The sequence below is a fragment of the Siphateles boraxobius genome, unplaced genomic scaffold (genome assembly GCF_051911475.1).
Source record: "Siphateles boraxobius isolate OS27281-9 unplaced genomic scaffold, OSU_SipBor_1 22, whole genome shotgun sequence".
Taxonomy (NCBI): domain Eukaryota; kingdom Metazoa; phylum Chordata; class Actinopteri; order Cypriniformes; family Leuciscidae; genus Siphateles; species Siphateles boraxobius.
In genome coordinates, this window is record NW_027508833.1 from 39,954,142 (window position 1) to 39,969,283 (window position 15,142).

The 15,142-nt window shown below is 35.7% G+C and overlaps 2 protein-coding genes and 1 long non-coding RNA gene across 4 annotated transcripts in view; 2 read left to right on the forward strand and 1 right to left on the reverse strand.

Moving 5' to 3' along the window:
• ubr1 (ubiquitin protein ligase E3 component n-recognin 1) overlaps positions 1-3,925 on the forward strand; it is a 55,218-nt gene extending 51,293 nt beyond the window's left edge. Inside the window, exons 46-47 of the mRNA XM_077240127.1 lie at positions 821-922; positions 2,501-3,925. Coding sequence (XP_077096242.1) covers positions 821-922; positions 2,501-2,642 — 244 coding nt within the window. The 3' untranslated portion in view covers positions 2,643-3,925. The remainder of the gene's footprint in view (positions 1-820; positions 923-2,500) is intronic.
• Positions 3,926-6,855: 2,930 nt separating this feature from the next.
• On the reverse strand, positions 6,856-13,480 carry prph2la (peripherin 2-like a). 2 transcript variants are annotated; one of them, XM_077240124.1, is made up of 4 exons: positions 13,236-13,480; positions 11,858-12,840; positions 9,554-9,800; positions 6,856-7,822 (listed from the first exon to the last, which is right to left on the reverse strand). In XM_077240124.1, the coding sequence occupies exons 2-4, from the start codon at positions 12,436-12,438 to the stop codon at positions 7,556-7,558; spliced, it is 1,095 nt and encodes a 364-aa protein (XP_077096239.1). In that variant the 5' UTR covers positions 12,439-12,840; positions 13,236-13,480; the 3' UTR covers positions 6,856-7,555. The 2 variants fall into 2 exon arrangements, with proteins under 2 accessions (XP_077096239.1, XP_077096238.1); XM_077240123.1 differs by having other exon boundaries at positions 6,856-7,878.
• A 942-nt stretch (positions 13,481-14,422) lies between these two features.
• On the forward strand, positions 14,423-15,142 carry LOC143746433 (uncharacterized). Its single transcript, XR_013206555.1, has 3 exons — positions 14,423-14,650; positions 14,916-15,010; positions 15,097-15,142. It is a non-coding gene; the product is annotated as an uncharacterized LOC143746433 (long non-coding RNA).

The window sequence follows — 15,142 nt, forward strand, 5'->3', positions numbered from 1 at the left end:
ACCGAAGTCACGGTTCGGTATGCACATCGGTTTAAGCGTCACGGGTCGATACCTGGACACGCATCACTGCACTGTAGTAGTGAGACTTCCAAACAAGCACAATGCCAAATGATTTAGTCTCATAACAGCAAAAAAAAAACGTTAAATACTCCATTATTTATAGTCATATGATAAGAGTAAAGGCCCTTGCACACTGAGTCCGAAATTTTCGTATGTGTTTTTTTGGATTCGTAATTCGGTGGCTCTTAATTGTCAAAACGCCATTCAAACTGCTTGCGACGGATGCGGAAAACGCAGAAAATCGAACCCGATCTGATTTTTTTTATGACGGATGAAAGTTTCGGAGGCAGTGTGCAAGCGTGATTGACATAACGTGAGGTCGTATTTATTTTTTAACGTGCGAGAATTTCGGACTCAGTGTACAATGGCCTAAAGACCATTCGAAACTGTAAAGTTTCTGTGTACACTTACAATAAAATCAAATCATCGTGCTTTTGTAAAATAAAGAAAACAAACTTTCTGTCCCGGTTTCCTTTTCTTTAAGCTTGTGGAGCACGTCACAAAAATGAATCGAAACTCAGCGTATAGGCCACTGTTTTGGGTTAGTGCGTAGATTGTATCTTCTTCTGCTCTTTTTCCTGTTGTGGCGGTCAGCAAACAGCGTTGCATTACCGCGTGCGCCCCCTTCTGGACTGACTGTATACACCGAAACGTGACGGTTCGGGACGAATGCATGTACCGTTACACCCCTACTATTAAGGCAAGGGGTATTGAAATAAATAAAGATTGCTAATAATTCTGTTTGTGTGTTTCTGAACAGGGTTAGAGAGTGTGAGATTGTCTTGATGGCCAGTAAGACACGGGGCAGTCCTTACCCAGCACCTTACCTGGATGATTATGGAGAAACAGACCCTCAGCTTGGGTAAAGCTCACTGTAGTGGATGAGTAGTTGACATATAAGATGTGTTCTATAATGTGACTTCTTTTTTTAATCAATATTAAGATATTTCATTAGCATTTTAGTCAGAAATATTAATATCAGATCAGAAATATTATAATTAGCATTTATCATTTTTTAGATAAATATTGTTTCTTACTATATTTTATGAATGCACATAAGTTGATATACTACCTTTTAAAAAATTTGGGGTTGATTTAAGATTTAATGCAGTCTCTTATCCTCACCAAGGCTGCATTTTGATTCGATCAAAAATACAGTAAAACAGTAATATGTGAAACATTATCACAATTTAAGATCACTTTTATTTGAATATATTTTAAAATGTAATTTATTCCTGTGATGGTAAAGTTGAATTTTCAGCATCATTACATCAGTCTTCTGTGTCACATGATCCTTCAGAAATCATTCTAATATGATGATTTGGTGCTCAAGAAACATTTCCTATTATTGTCAATGTTGAAATTGTTTTAGGATTTGATGAATAGAAAGTTAATTATAAATATCTTTACCGTCATTTTTGATCAAAAAATCTTACTGACCCCAAAACTTTTGAAAGGCAGTAAAAAATGGTAGTAAAAAACTAAAATAATATCTTCATAAATCTTCCCTTAGCTTTAGAAACGTTAGCATGTGCTTTGTCTTGTTTATTCTTTATTAGCACCAATGCTAATCTGTATTTGTGATATAATTCTTCCCCAAGCTTTACACACAATATCATCATTTAGCATGTGCTTTGTCAGTTTATTCTGTATTACCACCAGAGTTGGGTATAACGCGTTACTGTATTCTAATTACTTTTCATGATAACGCAGTAAAGTAACTTTTTGATAACTAATTTGATTAGAGTTACTGATGTCAATAAAATTAAGTTACTTGCGTTACAAATGTATTGTTAAGAAAAAAATATTTAGTAAAATGCATTTCTAATCACGTTTTGCTGGCTGCGTCAGTTAATGAGCATGCGCTTTAATTAATTACTGGAGAACATGCTTCATGAGGCGCGCGCACACACACACACACACACACACACACGCAAGGTCTCTCGCTCTCTCCCTCTCCGCCGTGTGCGCGCTACACGGTTTGGATCACAGTCTCTTCTGTCTCGCATGCGCGCTCTTGCTCGCTCGCTCTAGATTTCGGGAGATTTTAACTAATTTGCGCATCAGGGAGCCGCCGCGATCAATATGCGCGAGACTCCCGGGAGACTTGGGATGTCTGCAATATTAAATTACGAAAAGAACTGAGTTTCACTTTGTAGTGTATTCTTGTAGTTTTAACAGGTTTTCAAAGTAACTTGAAAGTAAAGTAATTAGTAATCTGATTACTTTTTACATGCAGTAATGTAATCAAATTACAATTTTAAAGTTGTAATTTGTAGTGGATTACTTATTTTTGAGTAATTTACCGAACACTGATTACCACTAATCTGTATTTCTGAGATAAATCTTTAGTTACACAATATCTTCTTTTAGCATGTGCTTTGTCTGTTCATTCTTTATTAGCACTCATGCTAACACATGTTTGTTTGAACTTTGCTAGGCGTGGGAACCCACTCCACTTGTGTCCAGAGCGCTACCACAAGCTCCTTCATATGTGGCATCAGCACTGTGTCCTGGAGGAAATCGCCCGCAGTCTGGAGGTCCTCAACGTCATGTTCCCCTTCGAGTGGCAGATGCTTTGAGATCAGAGGAAGTGCACACGTCGAGTATCAGGACACGCCACATTCAGTTAGCCTGTGCATGACATCAGCCTGACTGCAGGGAGTAATAAACACCCTCACATCTCTTAACTACTGCTGTCAGTGCATTATGGGTAGCCACACTTAACAGGCCCATAAAACTATATTTCCTTTCTCAGCTCTTTATTTATTTGGCTTGGGTTGCGGATCTACACTCATTATAGCACTGCGTCTTTTTCTTTTTGCTCGTCGTGGTGTTTTTGCATTTGATTTCAGGTTGTAAAGATTAATTGAGGGGCTTGTGTCACTACGAAACTCAAACGTGCTTTTATACCTCTGTGAATTCCAGTCCTCTCACCCTGCCACCGCTTGTTTTCTCTTACATCCGTGTGAGAAATGTATTCATGTGAATGTAATATATCTCTATACTGCTTTATTAAGCAAAGATGCCCTCAAAGTAAAAAATAATATTCAGCGTTTCTGAACGAGACGCTGTTTTGTAACTTATGTTCTCAGGTGAATCTCACAAAAACATGTCTGGGTCACATGCCACCCTGAAGTCAGATTTAGAATTTTTTTTTTTTTTTGCATTAAAGCGCCTGTGTTTAAGGCCACTAAAATATTTCTAATTACTAAAGTCTTTTTTTATTTTTAATTCCAATTATTGTCATTACAGTAAAAATGACTAAAATGCATTAAAAAAATAATTCAGTATAAATGAAATATAATGAATGAATAATAATTTAGAAAGTGAATACTAATTATATACAGCTACAGTTAATATACATTTTTTTTACAGTAATGAGAATGAGATTTGTTACGGTAATGTGAAATTGGGAAGTAATCATAATAATAATCTAGATGCAAATGATTTTAATGGTCCTAAAAATAGGCATTATTTAATTTAAGCACATTTTCTTATTTCTCTTGATTTTGGGGTGAATTATGAGCCAGGCATATTCTTGAGGGATTTCATGAGATTCACTCATGCTATGGATGTCACATTGAACATGTATATAAAACAATGTATAATTAGATTATGCTATTTTACTATGAGAATGCAGCTGTGAATTAATGAATAAATGAAAAAGGGTCAATAATCACATGTAACAATGCCTATTGGGTAAATTCAAATATATCACTTGTCAATATGTATTAAATCAAACACGTGTTTTTCTTGGGTGTCAGTCCAAGTTCAGCGGTTTTCCCACACTCATCGGTTGTTTCAAGCTGTAAGGTGCTTTTAAACTTCTTACTTACATGAAATAAACTACTGAGTGACATCATGTCCTGCTGACTCGTCTCTTCCCTTTACTTCACATTCTGTCCTTCTTATTCTTAACGTGACCATATTAACTCTGTCGAGGTTTCCCGTCTCATCCGCTTCCAGTTATTTGAGCTGTACTGTTGATATTGCAAACTTATTATCACATCATTTTAATTTATTATCGTAATATAAACACTGGTTTGTGGTGCAAATTATTTGACCATTTACTGCATTTTGTTATTCCTCCTTTTTGAATCGTATGTCTCGGACATTCACAGAAAATCGCTTTCACTTCCGCGTTGCTAGATAAGGTGATTATACTTGTTTATACAGGTTTTAAAATCATATTTAAATAATTCACTAATAGTGATTGATGTGAGTATATTTATTAGATATTAATAACACAACTAAATGTTTCTTTGGTGCATGCTGAGATTTCCTAAAGGCAAAAAAGTCTGCTTTTTATTTTTGAAATAATCTGTAGTTCGTAGACATCAATGTAACTTTATGAATCTATGATTTTTTTTATTTATTTTTTATTATTGTATTGAGTAGCACAGTTCAATTAAAGTAAAAACATGAATGGTAACACTACTTAAATCTGTGCACTACCATTCAAAAGTTTGGGGCATTTTTTAAGAAATTAATTCAGAAAGGATTAATTAAATTGATAAAAAGTGACAGTGAATACTTTTACAAAAGAGTATTTCAAATAAATGCTGTTCTTTTAAACGTTATATTCATTGAATAAACCTGAATATCATGATTTCAACAAAAATATAGAAAAAAAAGAATGATTTCTGAAGGATCATGTGACATTGAAGACGAGTAATGACGCTGAAAATCAGCTTTGACGTCACAAGAATGAATTACATTTTAAAATATATTTAATTAATTTATAACACAGTGTTACCACATTTCAAATGTGTCATCAAGTCAATGAACTGCACACAACCCTGGGTACCAACACTTTAAGGTTTTAATGATGTATAAATTAAATTTACATGTTGCATTTATTGTCACTACATATTCATGATCATTTTAGACATGGGTGTGCTTAAAATATACATCTGAAAAATGTTTTAGAGGCTGTTTGTATCATGTTTTCACAAGTGATTACAATACCTGGCTTTAGGCACGAAACCAAGGCATGAAACAAGAATTCATGATGGCTTGTGTTGTGAGTAAGCTGACATTTTTGATATCTTGGAAATATTGAAAAGAAATTCGCTTTATGGAAATATTTAAATTCCCTAATTAAAAACCTACAGTGAACAGTTTTTCCTCTAAACAAATCTAGTGCTCTTCAGTAATCACAATTCATATGAGAATCTCTAAAACACAAATGAAACTGTTGCATGCTCAGTGAGAGGCAGTTAAAAGGTTTTAAGACTTTGAAGGCCCCATGATATTTTGCCTTATGTTCTTTCACATTAAATCACAATAGAACTTCAGTATGTTGTGATATCACTCTGTTCTTGCTTTACAATGTCATCTAAGTTTTCACCTAATCATTTTCATAATCTTTAAGTCATATAGCATATAGTCCAGTCCTCTGTACACTGTAAAAAAGAAAATGCTGCTGCCTTAAATTTTTAAGTACAATCAACTTGGATGTTTAAGTAATTTCAAGTTAAATTACATTAAACTGACTTAAAAATAATGAGTTGAGTCTTGTATAACTCACAAAAAAAGTTGAAAATTGCTTAACTTATTTTGATCTACGGAAGAGGATTAGGGCCAAGCAATAATAAAAAAATAAAACCATCTCGAGATTAAAGTCATTATAATGCGAAATTAAACTCTTTTTCGAAATACAATCTTGAGAATAAAGTCATTAAATATTGAGAATAAAGTCATTGTGTTTCGAGAAAAAACTCGTTAAATTTCGAGAAAAAAGTCTAAATACAATCTTGAGAATAAACTCATTACTTTTCGAGAGTAAAGTCGTGTTTCGAGAAAAAAACTCGTTAAATTGAGAAAAAAGTCAAAATACAATCTTGGGAATAAACTCATTAAATATCGAGAATAAAGTCATTTTTTCGAGAAAAAAACTCGAACTACAATCTTGAGAATAAACGCATTAAATATCGAGAATAAAGTCATTGTGTTTCGAGAAAAAACTCGTTAAATTTCGAGAAAAAAGTCGAAATGAAATCTTGAGAATAAACTCATTACATTTCGAGAATAAAGTCGTTGTGTTTCGAGAAAAAACTCATTAAATTTCGAGAAAAAAGTCGAAATACAATCTTGAGAATAAACTCATTACTTTTCGAGAGTAAAGTCGTGTTTCGAGAAAAAAACTCGTTAAATTGAGAAAAAAGTCAAAATACAATCTTGAGAATAAACTCATTAAATATCGAGAATAAAGTCATTTTTTCGAGAAAAAAACTCGAACTACAATCTTGAGAATAAACTCATTAAATATCGAGAATAAAGTCATTGTGTTTCGAGAAAAAACTCGTTAAATTTCGAGAAAAAAGTCGAAATGAAATCTTGAGAATAAACTCATTACATTTCGAGAATAAAGTCGTTGTGTTTCGAGAAAAAACTCGTTAAATTTCGAGAAAAAAGTCTAAATACAATCTTGAGAATAAACTCATTACTTTTCGAGAGTAAAGTCGTGTTTCGAGAAAAAAACTCGTTAAATTGAGAAAAAAGTCAAAATACAATCTTGAGAATAAACTCATTAAATATCGAGAATAAAGTCATTTTTCGAGAAAAAAACTCGAACTACAATCTTGAGAATAAACTCATTAAATATCGAGAATAAAGTCGTGTTTCGAAAAAAACTCGTTAAATTTCGAGAAAAAAGTCGAAATGCAATCCTGAGAATAAACTCATTACATTTCGAGAATAAAGTCGTTGTGTTTCGAAAAAAACTTGTTAAATTTCGAGAAAAAAGTCGAAATAATCGTGAGAATAAACTAAGAGAATAAACTAAGAGAATAACGCATTCGGTCAGTGTTCATTGCATAGCCGACTGATAGAGGACATGGCAGAGTTGGGTCACTTAGTCAAGCTATATTTTTGACTTTCTTTCAGTAACAAAGAAATACTATCAACTTTAGCTAATTATGACAGAATAATAATTAGAATACGAACTTGAAAGATAATTTTCAAGCGGCTAGCTCTTTTTAGAAGAAAAAATCAGTCCAATTTGCGCGATGTACTCGCTTTTGTCCAACATGAAAAGACAACCAGTGGACAAATGCAAGGTTATCGCTGGCTTCACCTACGCGCGATTCATCAGGGGTTCGTGGTTTCCCAGGATACCATAAGACGCATTATTAAACTTGTTGATCCTTCGCGAAATGTAATGAGTTTATTCTCAAGATTGTATTTCGACTTTTTTCTCGAAATTTAACGAGTTCTTTCTCGAAACACAACGACTTTATTCTCGATATTTAATGAGTTTATTCTCAAGATTGTATTTCGATTGTTTTTTTCTCGAAATTTAACGAGTTTAATTTAGCATTATAATGACTTGAATCTCGAGAATAATTTTTTTATTATTGCTTGGCCCTAATCCTCTTCCGTATTGATGAGTAAAAGCAATGTAAAAACACATGTTGAGATAATTTAAGCATACATTTTTTTACAGTATAGCTTATGTAATGTTTCTCCGCAGAAGGAGCGTTCTGGGGGGTTAATTGCTCGTGGGAAGGGGCTTTGGAGGCACATTATCTGGACCATAATGTGCTGTAGGTGGTCTATCAATATTTGGATCTCCATTGCTGGCTGTGTTGATCTGATTGAACTTGCCCAGGTGTTTGATGATGTTGAAGTTAGTGCGAGCGGTTTCCACAAAGCTGTTCTCCAGGAGCCAGCCGTCAGACTCGCTCTCGGGGTCGCCCTGTCGCAGCACGTTCTCCAGGGACGTTTGGAGGTAACGGACCCCAGTAAGAACCGAGAGCTGTCAGAGAAGGAATCGATGAGCTTGTTTGTCTCATAGCAGTCTGATACTTTTTCCTATAAAAAAAGTTGATTCAACTGAAACTGTTGTATAACTCATACTGTTTGAAGTGTACATGAAGCTTCACATGCTTTTGGACACTGTCACTGGAGTGACTGGTGTATAGAGGAGATTATAAAGTTAGTGTACAATCCCAGGATGGGATTAAGCCACAGAACCGGATCAGATTTTTAAAGCTAGGGTGGGCAATTTCGGAGAGGCTAGCAATAGCAAGTTAGCTTTTAAAACACAAAATGAGTGTCTCCAAAGCCATGCCTCCTTCAAACACATAAACGCACACAGCCACTCTCTTAGTTATGGTAATTATGATATGTCGTGAACGCAGGAAAAACACATTGTTTTGGTTCAGGATGAACTGTAAAAGTTGTTTGTTTGTTTGTGGCGCTGATGATGTGTGATGTGTGTAGAGATAAATACACATTCGGACTGAATACAATGATTGGATGAACATTTTTTGGAGTGTCAATACTTAGCCAATCAAATTCAAAGACTGGTGTCATGAATCCAACGTTTTGTAAAGGTGCGATCACATTTTTGCGGGCGAAATCCAGTAATTTCAATAGTCATCCACATGATCAGGAATTTCTTGTGAGGGTTTCGCACTCGAGTTTGGTTATACCAATTTGCTGCGTTGGCCAACAAAAAGCTGCTTGGTTTTTAAAGTGCCATCTTTGTGAGCAGTGTTTCATGCTTCTCTACATTTGGACCTTTTTGCTCATGAAATTTCACTAGTGTGACCGCAGCTTAATTGTATCAGATAAGCTTAGTTATCTATTACAATTGCCATACTGTACAATAGGGTCTCTTTATATGTATATATATTAAAATTGTATTGTTTTGCATTTTAAAATAAGATAGCATTCTTTTAGGCAAGAGGTATGCTAGATGTGGTGGTATGCTGAGTGGTTAAGGAACTAGATTATCATGATATATATATATAATTTATATCATAAATCAAATTTATAGCTTTTCTAATATGGTCATGAATAGAGTACCCGTTAAAAGACCGATGGAATTGCTAGGTGGACTCATTTGACCAGGCCGATGTGAAAGAATGATAAAATATGAGTTCTTATTTTCAAATTGAAAGTAATGCGTAAAAATTCAGTGTGAGATTTTTAGCGGCATCTAGTGGTGAGGTTACGAATTGCAACCAACAAAAGTTACGGTGGCCGACAGGAAGTGATGTCATCGTCTGAGACAGCAGAGAGTAGAAGTTCAGCAATGAGGTTTCTTTACAAGGATAAATTAAGAAAGTATGTTTACTTAATTATTCAGTACAACGATATGTTATTTCGAATATTATTGTTACTTGTTCATCATCGTGTCAGTGTTTTATTCGCTGAACTAAGCTTGCTTCCTTGCACGAAGAGCAACATAGTAACGAAACCCGTTTGTCCGTTTAGGGCCACCGTAGAAACATGTCGGTGCATTTCAATGATCGGGAACCCGCGGTTATGGAGATATAAATGTCTCATTCGAAGGTAATAAATACATAACGGTTCATTATGCAAGGTCTTTATACACCACTGAAAACATAGTTATGGATCTTATATTGCATTTCTGTCAATAGATCCTCAGAAATATTACACAATGCGCCTTTAATATTTGCAAATCTTATAATATTGAATCCTTCCCTAATGTTTTGCCAAAGCAATAGACACAACCAACCTCAAAGAGCCAGATGATCAGAACAGTGAGGCCGATTGAATGCATGATGTCTGCGTAATAATCCAGCAGAGCCTGACGACATCCTCTCATCCACAGGTTGAGCTCCTCGGTCTGGTAGTCGTAGTTGAAGTGGGCAGAGTTGTTGGTGATTTGGTACTGAATGCATGGCCGAGGAGAATTGACATTGCAACAGCTGAAGGGAACCCCGTCCATTAAGTATTTTCCCTCCACGTTGCTCCTTAGACGGCTAGAAAAAAATTATAAAAATTATAAAATTGCACCATAATCATTTCATTATAATTTGAGTGCCCCTATTATGATTCTCAGATTTTACCTTTCATTTAGTGTGTAATATAGCTGCTTGTGAATGCAAAAGGTCTTCAAAGATTCAAATAGTTACTATCTCCCAAAAGAAAGAACTGATTTTGCCTGAAACAAGTCATCAGTAATTCTAGTCTTCCTTCTTACTCAAAATTGCACAGGTTTGTAACACATTTGCATAATGCCAGTCTATGATCTTCATTGGCTGCCAGTGAACAACGTCTACTTAGCTCCGCCCTCAAACACTGTAGCTGAGACTGGAAGAGTTTGGTTTGTGTTATTCTTAGATATAAACACTAGATGTGGCCTTGGCTACGGCAGTTCATTGGAACGAATGCGTCAATAGATCCGCGATCATGGAACAGGGGAGCCCCTCCTCTTTAATGCATCAGCGTCAATGTAGGAAAAGGTCTAATGGAAATTAAATCACTATAAATCGTCATGAATGCGATTTTCTAGTTTTTTTGGTTCGTTCCAACGGTCAGACATGTATTTATTATAGAGTCCAGAGAAATTTAAAAAAAATTACAAAATTTCACATTCTTGTGAAATGTAATCCCTTGCTGTCTGGTTTTTAGATTTCGTTCGTGTGAACATCCATACGCAGCACAAAAGTCCGGCATCATCCATGAATTCAGCGTTACCCAGCTACTTCCTATGACGAGACCCCTGTTCCAAGATGGCGGCGGTTTTGACGCATGCTTAGAACCCCAAGGCGACATCTAGTGTATACGTATATCTATGTGTGTTATCGAGAAGATGCTTTTTTTCTACGCTCGAATTGAAAACCGACGCTATTGTTTCTGTTCTCTCAGTATGAAGGGCTAAGGAAGATCTGTAGCTGAAATTCAGATATGGTAATGAGTGTTTCGTTTCCACACTCTATAACCAGTAGACCAATCACAACAGACTGGGTCATCAGACCAATCAGAGCAGAGTAAGCTCTCGGAAAAGAGAGGTTTAAAAAGACTGAATCTTTGATTGAACCGAAACTGAGAAAACAGGTTATGCTGTAATTCATATTATGAGAAAATTAAACAGTTTTTTGACCTTGGATGTATGTAAACCTATTGTAGGAGACCAGCCAATCTAAATTAGGAACCTTTAAAATAGCATAATAGGGGCATTTCAACTAACTAATTACATATTTACTATTTACAGTGCCTAGCATAAGTGAACACACCCATGGTAAAGTTGACTAAAAAGAGGAATAAAAAATCATCTTTTGGAAATTGATCTTTATGCCTTAATTTAAAAAATGAGGAAAAATCCAACCTTTAAGGACACCAATTTTCTTTGTGAATGAATAATGTATCGTAAATAAATAAATGTTCTTCCTTAAAATACAGGTTGCATAAGTCAGTACACCCCTATGTTAAATTCCCATAGAGACAGCAGATTTTTATTTTTAAAGGCCAGTTATTTCATGGATCCAGGATAATATGCATCCTGATAAAGTTCCCTTGGCCTTTGGGATTAAAATATCCCACATCATCACATTCCCTTCACCATATCTAGAGATTGGCATGGATTATCTCTCAATGCAAATCATACCAGCTATTAGCCTAACTGAAATAACACCATGCCGATCTCTAGATATGGTGAAGGGAATGTGATGATGTGGGATATTTTAATCCCAAAGGCCAAGGGAACTTTATCAGGATGCATATTATCCTGGATCCATGAAATAACTGGCCTTTAAAAATAAAAATCTGCTGTCTCTATGGGAATTTAACATAGGGGTGTACTGACTTATGCAACCTGTATTTTAAGGAAGAACATTTATTTATTTACGATACATTATTCATTCACAAAGAAAATTGGTGTCCTTAAAGGTTGGATTTTTCCTCATTTTTTAAATTAAGGCATAAAGATCAATTTCCAACAGATGATTTTTTATTCCTCCTTTTAGTCAACTTTAGCATGGGTGTGTTCATTTATGCTATCCACTGTGTATAACTATTTGTTTCAGGCCCAACTTACTCCACCACTTCCCGCTGAGACATGTCCAAGTATCGGTTGCTGACCCACTGGATCTGGAACCAGTCTCTGTAGCCCTCGTTCCCACAGCACTGGAACTGAATCTGCAGCAGGTCCACGGTGTGCTTCAAGAAGCAGCGGCCCGGTGTGTCCGTGTCCTTGTAGTAGCGCATAGCGTCACGTAGCCCCAACGTTAGCGATTCCTCCAGCTGTGCGAGCATGCTGTAGCACATCAAGGCCCCCGCGAGCACGCTCAGAGTGAAGAAAAACGTACAAATAATGTACGGGAGCATCACCAACTTCCAACGTAAGAACTTGTTGGTGTCCACACAGTCATAGCAGATCTTTCCTCCCAAAAAGTTAATCGCACAGGCTATAAGTCCCACGGCTATTAGCATGTTTGGCACGGATTGGAGCTGACGCTCGACCATTAGATCCTGCCGTTTGTTGATTTCTACTTTCAAAAAGATGCCCAAGCTAAAGAGGATGATTCCTGTTACAATGGAAATCCAGTTCAGAACCCACAAAACCTGCGCCAGTTTGTCTCTCTTGGTTTTGGTGAATCTAACCGGAAGCACAGCCATTTTACAGTATGTGTGTGTGTGGGAACTGCCTCAAAATTTCAGAGAACACTTCACTGTAATTGATTTTGTAGTACAAAAATCAAATAGCTAAATTAGAAATTTCAGATGAAAGTCATTGAGGTGTACAAGGTTCTTACAGAAGATGACATGAATGGACTAATGCTTCTTAGCTAGTAGCTTCTTTGGTTAGTGAGTGTCAATCAATAAAGGACCTTGAACTGCAATCGCATGCAGCTCATTCATTTAAATAATGAGAACAACTAGATATAAGTCAAAAAAGAATTGGGCAAAACAAAGCCGTTTTATATTTTGATTTGTCAAACTCCTTGGAGATGCCATGTGAGGTCATTTAGAAACGTAGTGAAGCTCAAACTATTTCCATTTTGTTTTGCAAATGTATTTCTGAGAGGCAAAAAAAGAGAGAAAACATACTTAGCAACAGCTGAGAAGAGCATTATTGTACACCTTTAATAGTCTCATAAAAATAGAAGGATCATATTAAATAAACATTTTGGATTTAGATTTGACCACATGAAGTATATAATCAGATTACATTTTTGTGCAATAATTGTTATCTTCGTCACAGATACCATGCAAATATTTTCAGCCATATAAATCTTCAAAAGATAAGAATACTCCTGGCGTGAGTACTGAGAGCTCAAAATAGCAGGCGAAACAAAATAAGTTCACCTGAATGGACCGGCACAGGGCTTGTCCTCGGCCAGGAGTGGTGTGTGTGTGTGTGTGTGTGTGTGTGAGACGATCCTGCAGAAGAGGAATAAACAGCTTATACTCACACATCCATGTCTCTCCACCTCTCAGTGGCATCCCGCCCTGTTCCAAGTCATTTCTCTCCATCAGATGTTCGCAGCTTTTGGTTAACAATCTCAATGCATTGTTTGCAAATCAATACTAAGTGTGTGTGTGTGTGTGTGTGTGTGTGTCTGCCGCAGACTCAGCTGTGACCTCTCTCGTAATTCTTTGTAATCAGTAATCAGCCCAGTTGGATTTGGAAGAGTACCTTCTGCCACCAGCACAAATCTCACTGTGTGTGTGTGTGTGTGTGTGTGTGTGTGTGTGTGTGTGTGTGTGTGTGTGTGTGTGTGTGTGTGTGTGTGTGTGTGTGTGTGTGTGTGTGTGTGTGTGTGTGTGTGTGTGTGTGTGTGTGTGTGTGTGTGTGTGTGTGTGTGTGTGTGTGTGTGTGTGTGTGTGTGTGTGTGTGTGTGTTAGAGAGTAAAGAATGAGAAAAGGGTTATTGAGCTACTAAAAGTCACCAACTATGTTGCTTATGTTGCAACTATATATGCTTGCATGTAGTTTAATTTTTATATCCTTTTTTTTGTTAAATGACATTCTTTACATATATTGTTTATTATAAATGTATGGTAGTGCTGTCAAATCAATTAATCGATTAATCACATCATATATATATATATATATATATATAATTTAATTATTTATTAATTATTTATATTTATATATATATATACAAATAAAATTAGTGCAATCAAATCGATTAATCATGATTAATCAAACACACACGCATGTACACACACACACACACACACACACACACACACACATATATATGTGTGTGTGTGTACATGCATGTGTGTTTGATTAATCATGATTAATCGATTTGATTGCACTAATTTTATGGTATTTTATATATCCAATTTAAATACAAATATTATATATTTTCATACTACTTTACTTTGTAGTTTCTTTTAAAATTATATAGACCTGAAAAAAAATTGGGATTACTTTTTAATTTTTTCCCATTAATGGGCAATATATACATTATATGTACCAAAACACACATATGTGCACAAGATCCTTGTTTATTCTTCTAAGAATGTAAATTATTTCTAAATAATATTGCTAATATTGATGAATAAATAAATACATTTTAGAGAATGAAACAAAACAGAACACAACAGAACTGACAAAACAGTCAATTTATGGCTTATATATGTTCTTCTATAAATGAAAACTTGTGAAATCTCCGAGGCTGTTTGCTTCAATGGGCATTCTTCATTTGTCCGACTCCTGTTTTATGCATATTTTAATGTAATACCACATGTACTGACAGCAAATGAAATCCAAAGGATTATTCAGGCCTGAAGGGGATTGAGTCGCACACACTAACTCAGCAGAACTGAGTGCAGGACACACACATGAGCACTGCATACTGGATGAAGTGCTTTATCTGGTGAGTATGCTTACCACAATCCTTATGAGTTATGAGCTTGGACAGTTTTGCACTTACTGTATAGATTAATAACTGTTCAAATACACAAGCTTTTATACTGACTATTTAGAATATGCACAAGTTAAAATACCACAAAGGATTGTTATATTAATATTTTTTCTCCTTTTTCTATAAACATGGTTTAACCAAGGTCTAACTTTTAAAGCTTAGTTGGGTAGTAATATCTTTAAGGTTTCTGTGTGGAAACATCTTCATGGAAAAACAGGATGATGCTAAACAAAGAGGTCTTGTGGAATAAAGCTTTAACAGACAACGATATCAAGGGCCTCGTCAGCTGCTTAGGGGCCCTTTGTACTGAAGGTTGGACTTTATATTGTTCCAGTGCCTCGGTCCAATATGGATCACGATGATGTGACACTAATAGTTTGATGTGTTGTTTCCTGTAGGTGAAGGGGATACGAGTGAGTGTTTGGCCCGTTTTAACGGCTGGCT

Coding starts and splice junctions, on each gene's coding strand:
- prph2la (XM_077240123.1), bottom strand. CDS start 12,438: ATGGCTGTGCTTCCGGTTAGATTCACCAAAACCAAGAGAGACAAACTG. Junction 9,801..11,857: donor TCTCAGCGGGAAGTGGTGGA/GTAAGTTGGGCC, acceptor ATTTTTTTCTAG/CCGTCTAAGGAGCAACGTGG. Junction 7,879..9,553: donor TGATCATCTGGCTCTTTGAG/GTTGGTTGTGTC, acceptor CTTTTTTTATAG/GAAAAAGTATCAGACTGCTA.